This window comes from Adelges cooleyi, unplaced genomic scaffold, assembly GCF_023614345.1.
Source record: "Adelges cooleyi isolate 19-005CV unplaced genomic scaffold, UGA_ACOO_1.1 ACOO_flye_CR_arks_rails_tigmint_CR_PRNA_376, whole genome shotgun sequence".
Classification (NCBI taxonomy): domain Eukaryota; kingdom Metazoa; phylum Arthropoda; class Insecta; order Hemiptera; family Adelgidae; genus Adelges; species Adelges cooleyi.
Window position 1 is genome coordinate 6,896,626 of NW_026096053.1, and position 16,613 is coordinate 6,913,238.

A 16,613-nucleotide genomic window follows, 5' to 3' on the forward strand; every position below is an offset into this window, starting at 1 on the left:
TGTATTTCGGATTACTGCCCAAATTAAAAATTATGAGCATTGGGAAAAGTTTTGTTTTACATTTTTCAGGTAAACAATAAGTTTTTTTTATTACAACTATTTATGTTGTCATTAATATTTAATTGTACTTGCAATAATTCAATTGTGTTTGTGAAATATATTATATAAGCGTATCATTTTACCCAGTTTTAATCAAAAACTTTTTTTTCAGTAAAACAGAAGGGATTTTTCTTATATTAATTCCTGACAACAGTAGGTTATGAATGAAATGATATGCGGTCACACTGCATTTGGAAGGACTTCGATAACGAGTTGATAAAATATTTTACTGTGTAAAGTGTAAACCTACTGAATAATGATACAATTAGATCTTGCTTTGAAATGAAAGAATATTGAGAATCGGATGGTTTTTCTTTTATATATGTTCTCGTTAATTTTTTCAGATGTACAAACGTTCTATTAACGTATCAGGATCACCCGTCGCTACGTAGTTTAAACAATTTTTTTTACATACCGCCGCGGTCGCCTGCCAATTTTATACCATTTTAGTTACCACACAAACATATTACTGATGTTACTAAAATACGGCGGTAACGTTTTGATATGGACGAGATATCCTTGCTGAAAAAACGCACGTCGGAAGACGAAGCGTTGTACAACATGACACGGAATGAAGACTCTAATCAGACAGCTTCCAAGTTAAAACGGTCTTTCTCGTTGAAGCGAGACCTCATACGCACCAAGCACGTCAAGCCCAACGACATGGATGATGCCAAACTTAGATTGTCCATGTTGCGAAAGCCGTCTTCGTGGAACAAGGTCCTAGGAAAGATGTTGCAAAAAATGTCTTATATCGGTTTACAACAGGATAAAGGCAATTTGTGTTCCAAATACGACGCCTATGTGTCACGGTCATCGTCGGATATTTATAATGAAAATTCATATCAAAGTCCAAAAATATTGAGCGGAGACAAGGTACCAGGTGTAGTTGGACTTCGGAATCAGGGTAATACTTGTTTCATAAATGCAGTGCTCCAGTGTTTGAGTCATACCGATGTTTTAGCCAGGTTAGTAATATTTTCTCAAATATAATTGTTTCACTTTCTTAAAAAAATATTTAAATTGGAAAATTTAGACTATCTAGGAACCAATTTTAAAAATGTCCTAATACATGTTAGTCTATACTATCTTGTTACCTGTATATTTTGTTTTAGATATCATAGGTAATTTATCTAATATGAGTAGAATCTAGAAAAATTATATTCACCTGCTCAACCTACTTCCCTTTTAAAATACTAAGATCTTTTAACATGGTACACAGATAATTTTTTTGGATCTTTAGGTCATAATTTGGAACCTATAAATTTGTATATAACTTTAAACTTATTTAGAAGTTCGATACTTAAGTACATTTTTTTTAGTTATGAGATTATAAAGTACCTCTTATAATATTAATAAATAATTATCAACGTAACTTGTTGAGTTACTAAATATGTGATCCTTTTTCTTTTTATCTAGTTATTGTAGCAGTAAATTATTATTTCACAGAAATCATTATCTAGGCGCTATTGACATTTATTATCCAATATATTTATTTAATAAAACTATAATTTAATATCTTAATCTATTGCATTTTTTTAGTAACAATTATAACTTTTTTATTCAAGTATAAAGTCCCAATAGTTACTAATAAAAAACAGCATTAAATAAAACATGACGGATAATTGATAAAGCTATATACATGTAATAAATTAAAAAAACTGTGTTTTGTTTGTATTTTGATAATTTTTAGAGAGTCAGTTCTGGTCTCCGGGAGTATATGTTATGATATATTTTGCTTATCACTATTCGCTATCTAATTATTTGGTTATTAGGTGAAATGGTATTGAATAGCAAATGATAATAGTGACATAACTATACATTTTTTTAGAGGGATATTATATTATTATTAAATATTGACTAAAGGAAGTAATAGATAAACGTTGATTACAAAAAAAGTGTCAATATTACTACATTCATAATTTAGTGTGGTATTATTATGAATATGTTAAACTTTTAATCTGTTGCATCTTAAAACACAAATTTATGGAGTATTCTCCATTGTAATAACAGCCTGACACACTTCCTCCCATGTTAATACATTTAATAAACCTAAAGGTTTTAATTAGTTTGTATAGATTTTGTTGTGGTAAAGACAATATATAGTTCATAAAGATTACCCTGTATGTTATTCGTTATGTTTTATTAATAGTTTAAAACTTGTACGTTTATTTTTTACATATTTTTTCCAATGAATATAATTACCTACATTATTATAAAAATATTGTTTAGTAGAACTCATTATTATTATTTTCATTTTGTGATGTGGGTGCACCGCATTAGGAAAATAATGCAAATTTTACTAATTGTCATTGAAAAGTATTAGAGAATTAAATACACTCATTTACATAAAAGTGTATTAGTGTACATATACCTAAACAATATTTAATCTATTCACAATAGTTAAATACAGATATTAGTGTTTTTAAATTATCTAAATATTAAATTGTAGTTCTGATTAGAAGATAATATGTGCTCGTTAGATTCATATTGTTTACTTCTATGTATAGTATCTGAAAAATTCAAGCATTTATTTATTTAGTAATATATAATATTTGCAGATAAAATTATGAATTTATGAATTATGATAAAATTATTATTTTTGCTTGTGGTACTAATAGGAAGTTATTTTATGGGTTTTAGTTATTATAATATTTTCTAAAGAGTTGTGACCTATCCAACCTCTTGTATTATGCCCCGACTCCTCAATTCGGATTCGGATTTTTGTTATTTGCTGTTCATAAAATATCAAAAATCTCTTTTGGTGATAATTATTCTTATTAAAAATCCCTTTTAGATATTTTGTGATGGATCAATACAAAATGGACTTGACAAGAAGAAACAAGTTGAATTCAAAAAAGTATGGCACACGAGGAGAAATGACCGAACAACTGGCGTTGCTGTTGAAATCAATTTGGCTATGCAAGTACGACCCTGACATGTCAAATCAGTTTAAAGCAATTGTTGATAAATATGGTACTCAATATCGAGGGAATAATCAACACGATGCTCAAGAATTTTTACTTTGGCTCTTGGATAAAGTTCACGAAGATCTAAATACAGCTACAAAAAAGAAATATAAAACTATTAGAGTATGAAATTTATATTTAATTATACTATTGATGTAATTTAATGTTATGTTTGAAATTATAATTATTCTTAGAACACTTTCGGAAGGCCAGATGAACAAGTAGCTGCCGAAACTCTTGCCAATCACGTTCGATGTAATGAATCTTTTATACATAATGTTTTCCAAGCACAATTTAAATCCTCCTTAACGTGTCCTCGTTGTATGCGACAATCCAATACATTTGATCCATTTTTGTGCATATCCATACCAGTACCACAATGTTATTCTATGCCTGTATATGTTACTGTAATTTATACTTCTCAACAACCTAGAGATGTAAGTTATTTTCAATTTTTTTTTTTTTATATGCTCTAATATTTTTCTTTGTATGTTTTACTATAGGTTAAACTAGGGTTATCTCTTCAAGTTGACTTTACTGTTGCCGAATTTCGAGAACTTTTGTGGTCTTACACAGGCATACAACAAGAACATATGCTCATTACTGAAATCACCGATATAGGCTTTAACAGAACATTTTGTGGTAATATATTGAATAAAACCATTTTATCAGTTCGGTATTAAGTATAAATGCCATGTTTGTAAAGTATGTGTTTTGTTTTAGATTCTATGCCTGTATCAATGATTAAAGAATCGGATCCATTGTATTGTTTGGAACTTCCCAAACTAAACGATTGCAGCAATGAAAGTGGACCTTATTTATTACTCTGTTGGGTCAATGTTCTTATTGTAGAAGATCAATGTTCAAGGTATTATTTTGTTTAATCAGTAACACCAAGTATTAGCGAGTAATATTCTAATTGTTGTATATGTAAATGTATTAGATTTGGAAGTGCATATACAATGCAAATCTGTCGTGAAACTTCTTATAAAGATCTTCAAAAGCTTTTACTTAAAGAGATGGCTTCAATGCTGCACGATGATATTCTTACAACAGAACAGGATATACCTTTGTTTGGAATAAGATTGGTAGATGCAAGCGATTTACCTCAATACCTTGATCCAACTGTTGAGCTACCCCTTTTTACGGATCCTGTTGAACAAGCTTTAGTAATGTCTGGTGATCAACCACATGTAAAATTAATACTAGAATGGAATCTTCACGCAAAAGAAGCGTAAGTGTCATTACATTTTAATTAAATAAGAGTTTATAATACAGCGAAACCTTCTAAGATGGATTAGCATGAACCAAATGAAAGTTATGTATTAAGCAGTTTTACATATGTCTTATTCAGTTAAATATTTATGCCAAATGGTTTGGCAGAATCATACAAAAGTGTTGTCTTATCCAGCTTTTCACTGTATTCTGGGTCCATCTTTGGTTTCACAGTATTTTAAATCATAAAGTTTTAATTTACTTGTATTGATTAATGTTTTTCTTAGGGTTTAGAATATTCTTGTATGATCCTAGTTTTTTATTAATTCCTAACTTATTTTTATGTTATATTTTATCAAAATAATTTTAGAACAATTGCTGACCATTGTGAACAAGTTGAAGAACACGCTAGTGTAAAACAACTCAAACTTAATACAGAAAAAGGAACATCTATTACTCTTGAACAATGTTTTGATGTAAGTTTATTGTAGCTAATTATATGTAATATTGTTATAATTTATGTTATGTAAAATCTTAGTTGTATACCAAAGAAGAAATATTGGGACCAGAAAACGCCTGGCATTGTCCACAGTGTAATTTAAAACAAGAGGTAGTGAAAAAACTTGGATTATGGACGTTACCAGACATATTAGTGGTTCATTTAAAACGTTTTCGACAGTCATTGACATTACCATCAACGCGACAGCAAAATAACAAGTAATAAAATATGTTGATTAAAAAAACAGTTGGGTCGCCTCGGAAGAGAATGGTAGTTTGTCTCTCTCAGAAAGAAGGCATCTAGAGAGAGAAAGAGAGAGAGAGAGAGAGAGAGATGAAGCGCCAACTCTACTTAGCAACAATACTATTAATTTGTTTTATTTTACAGGCAGCCTACAAAACTCTCAGTCCTTGTAGATTTTCCACTGTATAGTTTTGATATGACCCCTCATTTAGCAATTGGCCGAGATGTAAGGGTACCGTTGAAGCCACCTACTTCACGACGTTTATCTTCTATACATGATCGTAATTTGTATGATTTATATGCTGTTTGCAATCACCACGGATCAGATCCTCACAGCGGACATTATACTGGTCAGTTTAATAACTCAATTAAAAGAGATCACAATATTCATTCATGCCGTGGTTGTTTTTATTAGCATTTTGCAAAAATCCATATGACAAGCAATGGTATAGTTTTGATGATACAAAAGTCACTCCGATCCCAGACACGTCATTAGTTACAACATCAGCGTACATGTTGTTCTACCAAAGGAGGGATATGGTTCTAAATAACACCGACCATTGGGCAACAAGGTTGCATGCACACATATCAAATAGTCACTCAGTTGGACAAATTGTTGACAATATAGGTTGGTTTTTTTGAGATTTCGTTAATTAAAAATACAATATTAAAACAATTATTTAAAATAAAGTATCAACGTGTGATGAATATAACACAATATTGATGTTTTTAATTATAACTTATAAGTAATAATATAAAAAAACATTACAGCTTAGTATATTATATAAAATATAATGAAAATGAAAGAAAAATGACACTTCTTAGATATCGAGTGATTTAAGGTTTTGTAGACTACCATATTTAATACCTGTAGAGTGGATTTTAGAAAGGAAATCAATGGATAGCAATCACTTTCAAATCGTCTCAAATGTCCAGACGTTGTTTGAAAACTGTACTGGAACTTTGATTGACATTACACACGATAGATTTGTATGAACAGGGTTGTGATGCCAAGTAGGATTAATTGTGCTTGTGTTTAGTAGGGGGTGGAATAATCAATGGTAATTGAGTGGCAAATTCACTCTTGGTTATAGATTGTTAATGAACTATTGGTAAAATTATGAATAAACCCTAACCACAATAAAAATATACATACTTATGAGCATATACATATATTTTTATTGTGGTTAGGGTTTATTCATAATTGTATAATAAAACCACACGTGACTACTTTAAATTGAATTATTGGTAAATAATAACTTTATACATAATATACAATCATATAATCTTATTTAAAGAATAACTATGTATCTGGTATTAATATTAACGATATAATTTCAGCATAAATTCTCACATTGTGTGTCTAAACTATTTATGAATATAACTTTTAATTTAATAATGTACATCAGCGACTAACTAATGAATCGTTCCTGAAAACCACATTTCTTAAAATATTTTTTCTCCCTTAGAGGTAGTGATGGTAGTAAATATTGAGCAAATTAAGTTATCAATTAGTAAAAAAAGTTATTAATTTAGTTGTATAAGTTGAGCATAGAGTGGTCATAAAAAAAGTGGTCAAACAATTATTTAGTCAAATTTTTTTATGTTTGAAAGAACACATCATCAAAAATAAAATGTCAAAAAATAACTGTAAGCCAAGGCGCGAGTTGAGCTTACAATTAATATACTAAGTCGACAAATGTGTACCAGATATGCTCTAACTGTAACTTTAGTTACTCCTACATATTATTATTAATATTATAATAATAATACAGTTAAAGTTGTTATTATACGTCTAAGTAAAATCTTAATGGTGTTACAAAATTGTCACAAATTGGCAAATCACAATATTTTTTTATGTATCCCTTAAAAAAATTGGCATGCTCATTATTAAATAACAATAGTTATAATAATATTTATTTAATTCAGAACACAACATTGAAGATAATATTGACGAATTAAGTGACTCGCCATCTAGCAATACCATTTCCAGGTCATCAACAGTGGAAAATGATACAGTTTTTTCAAGATCAGTAAGTCAAATTTTATTTCATTTCTTGCATGATAAAAGAAATAGAATAATAGAATAATAGTGTAGAATTAATTAATTAATTTGTTTTATGAACTTGTAGAATTCACCTACTGTAAATGACAGAATACAATCTGATTCGAGCGCTGACGATTCTGATAAGAATTTCAAGAAACTTTTATTTAACGCCAAGGAGTCCTGTATTTAATTAATAGGTGAATAAATAGGTGATGTTGTAAAATTGTTATTACTAAGGTTTGTAAACCGATTACCATTGAAGAATTATTAATTGTTGGTTTTTTTATGATATTTAAGTAATTAAGTTACTGATTAGATAGAAATAGTAACAATAATGTTTTGGCAAAAGGTAAATAATTTGCTCATATTATAGGAACATTCCTTGTACATTTATATGCTATCCATATATATTGATTTTATGGAAAAAACAAAATTTGTACTTAGTGAGCATGTTTTTTGTTAATTGTATATCTAACATAGTAGAGAAATCTTTAATACAATATTTTAGAAATGTTTGAATGATGCTCAACAATATTTCTAAAAAACGATGTTAATAATGAAAAATTAAAACTTTTATATAAATATATATATATATTATATTATATATAAATAAATTATTTAAGTATTGTATTTATTTAAGGTCCACCCTAAAGAATTAATTAAATATTTTTTAAAGTTTTTTTTTTTTTAAACTATTAACTGTATTAACATGCCACTAAAAACCTAACATAAAAAAAAATGGACATGACCTCCGCTGCACGGAAGTACATAGGAACATGGATATGCCTTTATATACTATTATAGGACCATAGTAATTTTTGGTACTATCTAATATCGAATTGTTTTATCTCTATACTCTTACTTCATCTCCATTATTCAGCTGGACCATTTCTTAACTGTATCTCTAATCCGTTATCTTTATTTTTATCTCCAATATCTTTTCTCTAATCTAGTATCTCAAAATTAACAGTTTTAACGTTCTAAAATATCACAATACAAACGACACAAAATTAAAAATAAGACTACCTAAATTTAGACATAGATGATTTTTGATAAAGTTATTAGAAATTATGTATTAGGGCATTGAAATGTAAAATGTTTCAGTTAATATGGTCCATACCTAACTATTTGATCGAAAACTATCAATGCCTTAATTAGTCACGACTATTAATTTTGTTTAAAAGTACTTGTATACTAATAAATGCTCAGCTATTCAAGAAAGTGGAGATCCTGGGACATATTTAGCTTGCGCAAAACATAATATTCATTGAATAAATATTAGTGATTACTGATTAGGTTCATTGACGGATAAATAAAAATTGATAATTTTATACAAATTATATTTAATAAGTCCTGGGGGGAAAAAGGTTTTTTTGGAAAAATTTGATACAATGTAATTTGTATGCCAAATAATCAACGCTCCAATTAAAAAATACAACTTGAAATTGTAAAAAAAAAAAACGTTTTTCCGTTTTCATAATTATTAAAATATAAATAATTGTCTATACGTTTTTAGAGGAGTTAAAATTATTTTTCCCAAAATAAACTACCTAGGACAGAAAATAACATTTAATAACAAATAACGATTTGACCTTGTTTAACTTTATTAGTAGGCAATAATAGTAATAATTTAATAAAAGTTGACTAAGTCAAAGTTTAAATTTTTACAATATTTTCTCAAAAGAAATGACCACGTAGTGATTACTGGCAATAATTTTCTTTCCAATATCGAACTTAAGTAAGACTTGCTCGTGGAAGTATTTAAATGTAACTTCCTTTAAGAATCAAAACAAAATAAATTAACTACGTAACTATTTACAACAATATCTTAGTTATCTCTTTAGTAATTTAATCTAAAATTGAGTCGTGGAATATTAGGTATACCATTAATTTTTAATGCGTGTACTTTATTTATCTCCTGCTCGCCGACAGCATACTAATTTCTTTAATTGTGTCTATGTCTTCTTTATACACGTGTCGTCCGATTTGTAAGAAGCCACGTCGCCCCATCGATCCAAAAACTCCAAAACTACACCGTTCGTCCAACCAAAGCCCGTTTGTGGAATGTACTCGCCCCCTCCGCCGGTTTCTCCCGACGCCAATACGTCGTACTAAAACTAAACGCGTTAAAACCAAAGTTCGTTGTCTTTACAATTAGACGCTCAAACCTTTTCATACATAAACGATTTTTCGGTAAATCCTTTGTAATTGCTGCGCAACCAGACTTCTGCCATTGTCGCGGCTACTCGTTGAGCCAATTTCTGTCGTGTCCGATCCAATCCTTGGACGACAAAAGCCTGCAGTGGAGGCCAAGCGTTTGGGTAGTCCCACTGTTGTGTCGACGAGTACATGGACGTAGGCGTTCCTGAAACATTACAAACCAAAATCGTATCATAGACATCGGATTCGTTTGATTATATACAATCGTTGAGACATTGAGTACCTACTATATTATATTATATATATATTCAATGATACAATTTATTATTGTTTTTGGGCATAAACTCACCGTTATACTTGATACCGTAATTGGATTCGATGACATTTTGGTCTTTCAAATACCCCAATACCACATTGGCTATTGTGTCCTTGGGTGCGCTGTAGCTTTCCGTCCACAAAGGCACGATGTTGGACACGTAAAAATATTCACGATGTTTGTGGTTTGCCGTGTCCCAATCGAACCAAGCCCCTCGGTCCGGTCTCCATAGCACCTGAAAAAGCTCTTGTAGTTTCTGCAGTTTTGAAATGGTTTTTATACGGCTTACTTCGTTTATGCATTTCAGGAGTTCGCATGCCACCGCGCCGTACTTTCCCGCCACGTCGATGTGGCCCACCCTGTTGTACCATACGCTCAACGTGGACGCGTTTGCGTGCAAAATGCTGTTCAAATCGACCGGGATGATCTTCGACGTAGAATTGTTTACCAAATCACCTGTACATCCCTGTCGATTCTAACGCTCGTTTCATTTAAATGTGAATTTATACTCACCGCAGTTGGATCCGTTTGACATTATGAACCACCTACTCGAAAAGTCCCAACCCGACTCTGCGGTAGACACTATGTTTCCATAAAAAACGGCCTTTTCCTCTTTCGTGCAGAACGTCTGCGCCAACTCGTAGTCCTCTCTGGAAATGGTTTAGTATTTATGCAACTAAGCCCCATCCACACATTATGGCGACATTCGGAAATGTGCAAGTGCATCATTATGTCTCAATTAGATTCTTCGGTTATCCGAATACATATTTCCATCGATAATGTTATTCATAATAACATAAAAATGCATCAAGAAGTAAATTTATGGCGACATTTATCGCCAGTTGTTACATGTTACCAAAAAATTGAAGCAAAATACTGCAGATTATTAGCAATGGCAACCGAGCTTTAAATTATTCCATAAATATTTACCTGTATGATTCTGGTCGCGGTCCTTTAGAAAGAGCGTTGTACCTAGCCATCTTGTAAGTTTTGCCGTCCTTTTGGAAGCTAAACATTCTGTTTTTCAGCCAGAAATTCAGTTCACTACCTAAATCCTAAAACGCTTAACTCCATCAAACTAATCCGTGTAACAGTTTCATCCTTGACAGTTGAGTATACTCACGGTCAAAACGGACTTAACGTAATCAAAATCGTTTGTTGCTTGATAATAGGCCAGTACCATCAATATGAGCATAGGCGGTTGCGTTCTATTCAAATAGTAAATTCTCGATCCGTTGGGTACAAAACCGAATCTGTTCACCATCGATATCACGTTGTCTATGATGCCTCGAGCAGTATTTCTCATGTCACACAATAGCAGTCCTTTAACAATCCAATAGGTGTCCCAGTAGTAGAGTTCCCTAAACCTACCACCGGGTATGACGAAACCGTTTGGCATCCAAATCAATGAATAATTATCCGGGTGGGTCTTCACGTCGATTTTGGTTTTTCTTGCCAGGGTCTTCCAAATGGAGTTAAGCGAATACGCCCATTGCTTGTAATCCTGATCCCTAATTTTATTGACAATAGACGGTGTCACTGTGAAATCTGTTGGAGTCCATTCTTCCAATTCGTTACCGTCCTCGAAATTTTCGTCGATAAACTGTCTCAAAGCTGAAGAAGTCGGTACGAGGTTTTTGTTCGCCTGCTTAAATTTATAATACTTATCCAAAATTTCTGATTCACTGTACCGGAGCTTTTTGTCTACGAACGTCTTCGAGTCAGGGTAAATTCGGGAAATTTGAACATCGTGCAGCAATTGGTTTGAGCTGTATATTTGACGTATAACTTGTTTTTAGTTAATAAAAACGATATGATTTTAACAAAATGATATTTCCGGACTTGAAATACAACGCTTAAATCGAATGGTATGGGATATACGCGTGATATTTCTGGCCTAAAAAATGTCTATTTTAATAACTCCCTTTATATTAAATATTTTTTATACGAAATAATATTTGTTAAACTTCTGTAATTATTAAGTGTTAAATCTGCTTTTCTTTAATAATTGGTGAGCTTTAACAATAATAAAAAAAATTAGGTAACTTACTTTTCTAATATCAATAGCATTTGGAAGGTCTGCAAATTTAATATTTTTTGAAAATAATTTTAAACATTGTATCACTTAATCAATAACTTTTAACAATTCAAAACATTTGATAGAAACAATTACTTCTGTCATTCGTATACTCATTATTTACACCTATATGAAAATATTTTAGTATTTACTGTGGTAAACGTTATTGTTAAGATAATCTTCTTGTTTCATAATTTATTTATGTAGTATCCTAGCAATTAAATATTTCAATTAAAATAATATTAGTTTTTATTTGTTTGAAATTTGATTGAACATATAGATTTGACCTAAAAAAGGGAGAAGTTGACGATTAATTATTCCCACTAAGTTTTAAAAACATATGTTAGTAATTAGTATGCTGGCCACGAAATTTTGATAGCCAAATTAACCTTGGAAATTGAAACACTCTTGACAAGTTCAAAAACAAAGTCAAATACATGCGTGAAAACCTATTCATGGCCATGTAATCAGGAAACAATATTGTTTTGTAAATTATTTTATATTTTTTTTAGTTGAAAATAGTCACTATTTGACAGTTAAAACAATATATTTAAAAAAGATAGAATATTGTACACTTCATATCTTAATATCTGCATTATGTGTAAAACACTTGTTGACACTATTCAGTTGTATGAGTAAATGTTATTTTAGCGAAATTCTTTTGAATGAGTTTTTAATTATATAAGATATTAAGGGTTCGGTGCGTTGTTATCTGCCGCGTTTGTTTATATATTGTTAAAAAGTAATTACTAGGAAGCCAATAAAGCTGAGTTTTAAGTATTAATTTAAAAATTAACTTTCCTTAGAGGCATGTATAGTGCAGGCACTAGTATAACCTTTAACCCGTAGTTCATTAAACAACAAAAAAAAAAGATATAATAAAAGATTAAAAATGACAACATTTTTATGATTTGTTATAACTACAACAAATGTTGATTACAATGAATTATAGTACAACATTATGACACCTTAACTAATTTTGAAAAAAATCAACTAAAACATTTCAAAAGTTTTGAAACAACGTATAATGTTTTTTCTGGAGCAAAACGTTTATATCGTTTTAAAAGCATTTCTTAACTTTAAAATATTATTCATTTACTTTTTAGTGACGAGTTCAGAATCGGTTAAGTTATCAGAATATACTGTACAATTAATAATTTGTATCAGTATTTTTTGTAGTTATGTATCAGCTTGATAACCTTATAAATCCTCAAATATAATAAGTAAGGATATATTGTTTATATACACCTCACTATTGAAAATATTTTTCCAGCATTGCCTCATAATGAATCATGAATAATTATAGCTGTCTGGTGCCGCTACTAAAAAAAATACACAGTATTAGCAATTGCTCAATTCAGAAACAGTTCTACTACAAAAAAAGCCCTTTTATTGAGTATTAATTCCAATGGTCACATTATGTAGTTGTTTTTCGATGTAGGTAATACATCTAGATTGCAGACACTATAAAAACAAACTTATTAGGTAATAAATAATCATCATACGCATAAACATAACTTTTACAAGACATTTATAAGTACTTACAAATTATTTTTTTGTTAATTTTTTAATACAACTATTACCTTTTAATTGTATAACAAATATTAACTATCATTGTCAATAGAAACATAATGATTATACACCATTTTACTATAAACGTTTTAATTATAAGAAGCTACATCGCCCCATCGGTTCAAAAATTCTAAAACTACACCATTTGTCCAACCAAATCCTATCTGAGGACTAATTTCACCGTCGTCGCCATTTTCTCCTTCGACCAACACATCGTACTAAAAAAAAGTATTGAACTTCATTCCTAGACGTATAAGCCGGACGTCTCTCAAAAGACAATTTACTTTTTTAAACATCATTGACTTTTCAGCAAATCCTTTGTAATTACTGTGCAACCAAATTTTTGCCATACTGGTGGCCACTTTTTGAGCCAATTTTCGCTGTGTCCGATCTAGTCCTTGAATAAGAAAAGCTTGCAACGGAGGCCACGCGTTCGGGTAGTCCCAGCGTTTTTTCGACAAATACATTGATGTTGGTATACCTACAGCACATATTGAATTTTATTAACAACTACCCGAATTTGAAATTCCTAAAAATTGAACAGTACCGTAAAATTTGACACTGTAGTCAGATTCGATGATTTTATGGTCCTTTAAATACTTCAACACTGCCCTGGAGACGGTTTTTCTTGGCATTCTAAAGCTTCCGGTCCACAAAGGCACGAAATTTGATGCATAAAAATACTCTCGGCTTTTGTTGTTAATCGTGTCCCAATCAAACCATGTACCTTTGTCTGCTCTCCACATTACCTACAAAAATCATGCGTGTATTGTATGACATTTTTCTGGTGTTATAAAAAAAAGTGCGGTTACATCTTGTATGCTCTTGAGAAACACATAAGCTATTGCTCTGTATTTGTCTGCTTTACTGTAATCGCCAGTCTGATAAAACCACGAACTTAATGTAACGGCGTTTGTTTGTAAAATACTATTCAAATCGACCGGTATAATGTTTGAAGTTGCTATGTCAGACAAATGGCCTGCGTGCATCATATAATATGTATTAAGTCATTATTGATCGAAATAATGTCATGAAATTAATTAATTTAAAGTTTAACCGAAGGAAGTTCCATTTGGTGTTATGTACCATCTACTCGAAAAATCCCAACCCGACTCTGCTGCAGATTTTACGTTTATGTAAAATTTATTCTTTTCTTCCTCCGTTCGAAACGTCTGTGCTTCAATGTAATCATTTCTAAACATTTAAATATTTACTTAGTTTAATAGACTATTTATTATATTTATTTATTTATTATATAACATAATATTAAATCATCAAATTTAATGTAGGGTAGGCATACCTTTTCGATTATTCAATATAACCTACATAATTAAAATTAGATAATATGTTGATTCACAAGATACATTTTGATTCTTATTCTTTACTTAGGGAGTTATTTAGAAATCTAGCATTGCGCGTTTAATAGTTTTATAAATGTATGTTGCATTTAATTTTATATATAACACTAGTACCTGTAAGTCTCTGGACGTGGACCCTTAGATGGAGCATAATATCTAGCCATTCTGTAAGGTTTTCTATCTTTGAAAAATGTAATCATACGGTTGTCTAACCAAAATTTGAACTCGTTTTCTAGTTCCTAGAGTTTATGTTAAATATTTTTAGTATATATGTTTTTAAGGTTGCAAAAAAATTCAACTACTTACGGGTAAGATGGATTTCACGTATTCGAAATCATTTGTTGCTCGATAGTATGAGAGCACCATCAAAATCAGCATTGGCGGTTGAGTCCTATTCAGGTAATAAACTCTAGAACCATTGGGCATAAACCCATACCTGTGCACCATTGATACGAGGTTGTCGATTACACCTCTAGCAGTCTTTTTCATGTCACACAATAACAACCCTTTGACGATCCAATATGTGTCCCAGTAATAAAGCTCCTCGAAAATTCCACCGGGTATAACGAAACCATTTGGTACCCAAATTAGAGAATACTTATCCGGATGTATTTTTACATCGTCCTTGATTTTCCTGGACAAAGTCTTCCATATCTGATTTAACGAATGTGTCCATTGCTTGTAGTTTTGATCCCGGATCTTAGTGATAATAGATGGGTTCTTGGTGAAGTCCGTGGGAGTCCATTCTTCTAATTCATTACCATCTTCGAAGTTTTCATTAATAAATTGCTTTAATGTCGTGTTAGACGGTACTTGATAGAGGTTGTTTTGTTTTAGGTTTTCATATTTTTTAAGGATTTCTGATTCAGTATACTTGAGTTTTTTCAATAAAAATGTTCTTGACTTTGGATATAATGATGACATTTGCACATCATGTAGAAGCTCACTGTCGCAATATATTTTACTGCAAATGGTTTTGCTTGATTTATTATAAAATATACGTTAAAATGCACAGGCTTTCTTAACTGAAATTACTACCAGAAGTCTTGTACATATTTTCACCCGAGAAGCTCCTTTTTGTAGTATTATGAAAACATTAAATTCAATTTAAAGATATATTATTATGAAGTTCAAATTTATAAAGACTGGGATTGATTAGCGAAATGTGAAGGGGTGGGGAATTTTTTTACAAAGTTTAACAATAAATATTCAAATTTAACTAATCTAATTTATTTTCTTAAAAAGTGTAAATAATTGCATTTTGATTTATTTATAGTAGTAAAAGTTAAAAAAGTTAAAAGGAAAACGATGTATAGTGAAATACAGAGCCATTCAAGTTTTATACTACAGCAATGCAACATACAATTTGGATAAACCTGTACATATATTAATTTTCAATTTAATTTTAATACTATATGAAATTTAGTTTTATTCATCATTACCTGTGACATGTCGGCCGAAGATTGTTAGGAGCTCGAAAAAAACTTGGTTTTAAATAAATAGAGCTGATATCATCTGTCGGGTGTGCAAAGTTAACATTCATCAAGCATACAATGAATTGTAAAAAGAACATTTTTTGTTCAGAAAATCAGTTTCAAAAAATTACGATTTTATTTTATCATAAGAACAGAATAACTTGTTTATTGTTTAAAGAAAAATAAACTGTACTTTCCAAACCCAAACGCACTTCATATCGAGTATTTAGTGAGTTAAGTTCGACATAAAACAAATACGAGTATATTACATTATATGCTAATTTTTATAAAATATTTAAAGATAGCCGTACTGAATTTTAGCCAAGACTGCCGCCTGACTATTGTCGGTAGCGTTTATTGGAATACAATTACTAGTTCTGAATAATGTTTATTAGTATGTTATGTTTAGTTTTCAGTAAATATATATTGAAACTGTACAATAACAAATGAGTTCTATACAACCTTTTTTTTTAACAGCCTTATTCTTTCAACACGCTTATACCTAGTTATTACTATTGTTAATAATTATAATATTTAAATTTGAATGGACAACGAAAACGCCGTTTATTAGTACTATTTACTC

At 30.5% G+C, this 16,613-nt stretch overlaps 3 protein-coding genes across 4 annotated transcripts; 1 reads left to right on the top strand and 2 right to left on the bottom strand.

Moving 5' to 3' along the window:
* The first annotated feature begins 324 nt into the window (after positions 1–324).
* LOC126840321 (ubiquitin carboxyl-terminal hydrolase 43) lies at positions 325–7,570 on the top strand. Its single transcript, XM_050575978.1, has 12 exons — positions 325–1,067; positions 2,897–3,191; positions 3,263–3,505; positions 3,572–3,710; positions 3,792–3,936; positions 4,012–4,302; positions 4,654–4,759; positions 4,822–5,000; positions 5,170–5,375; positions 5,441–5,653; positions 6,955–7,058; positions 7,158–7,570. Exons 1-12 carry the CDS (start codon positions 604–606, stop codon positions 7,260–7,262), a joined length of 2,490 nt encoding a protein of 829 aa, XP_050431935.1. The 5' UTR covers positions 325–603; the 3' UTR covers positions 7,263–7,570.
* A 1,231-nt stretch (positions 7,571–8,801) lies between these two features.
* Positions 8,802–11,817, bottom strand: LOC126840730 (trehalase-like). The gene is made up of 8 exons (XM_050576652.1): positions 11,778–11,817; positions 10,672–11,336; positions 10,479–10,603; positions 10,062–10,198; positions 9,838–10,004; positions 9,582–9,783; positions 9,241–9,437; positions 8,802–9,183 (listed from the first exon to the last, which is right to left on the bottom strand). The coding sequence occupies exons 1-8, from the start codon at positions 11,815–11,817 to the stop codon at positions 9,028–9,030; spliced, it is 1,689 nt and encodes a 562-aa protein (XP_050432609.1). The 3' UTR covers positions 8,802–9,027.
* A 1,442-nt stretch (positions 11,818–13,259) lies between these two features.
* LOC126840322 (trehalase-like) lies at positions 13,260–16,371 on the bottom strand. Of its 2 annotated transcripts, XM_050575979.1 has the most exons (8): positions 15,998–16,371; positions 14,862–15,519; positions 14,670–14,794; positions 14,255–14,391; positions 14,010–14,176; positions 13,745–13,946; positions 13,482–13,678; positions 13,260–13,415 (listed from the first exon to the last, which is right to left on the bottom strand). In XM_050575979.1, the coding sequence occupies exons 1-8, from the start codon at positions 16,126–16,128 to the stop codon at positions 13,287–13,289; spliced, it is 1,746 nt and encodes a 581-aa protein (XP_050431936.1). In that variant the 5' UTR covers positions 16,129–16,371; the 3' UTR covers positions 13,260–13,286. The 2 variants fall into 2 exon arrangements, with proteins under 2 accessions (XP_050431936.1, XP_050431937.1); XM_050575980.1 differs by lacking the exon at positions 15,998–16,371 and having other exon boundaries at positions 14,862–15,555.
* Positions 16,372–16,613: the final 242 nt, after the last annotated feature.

Excerpts from the sequence above, each read along its gene's own strand:
- LOC126840730 (XM_050576652.1), bottom strand. The coding sequence starts at position 11,817 with ATGAAACAAGAAGATTATCTTAACAATAACGTTTACCACA. Across the intron at positions 10,199-10,478 it reads CCGCGACCAGAATCATACAG|AGAGGACTACGAGTTGGCGC; the intron begins GTAAATATTTAT and ends AACCATTTCCAG. Across the intron at positions 9,784-9,837 it reads TCCTGAAATGCATAAACGAA|GTGCTATGGAGACCGGACCG; the intron begins GTAAGCCGTATA and ends GAGCTTTTTCAG.
- LOC126840322 (XM_050575979.1), bottom strand. The coding sequence starts at position 16,128 with ATGTTCTTTTTACAATTCATTGTATGCTTGATGAATGTTAACTTTGCA. Across the intron at positions 14,177-14,254 it reads ACCAAATGGAACTTCCTTCG|GCCATTTGTCTGACATAGCA; the intron begins GTTAAACTTTAA and ends TGATGCACGCAG. Across the intron at positions 13,679-13,744 it reads CTACAGTGTCAAATTTTACG|GTATACCAACATCAATGTAT; the intron begins GTACTGTTCAAT and ends TATGTGCTGTAG.
- LOC126840321 (XM_050575978.1), top strand. The coding sequence starts at position 604 with ATGGACGAGATATCCTTGCTGAAAAAACGCACGTCGGAAGACGAAGCG. Across the intron at positions 5,001-5,169 it reads ACGCGACAGCAAAATAACAA|GCAGCCTACAAAACTCTCAG; the intron begins GTAATAAAATAT and ends TTTATTTTACAG. Across the intron at positions 5,654-6,954 it reads ACAAATTGTTGACAATATAG|AACACAACATTGAAGATAAT; the intron begins GTTGGTTTTTTT and ends TATTTAATTCAG.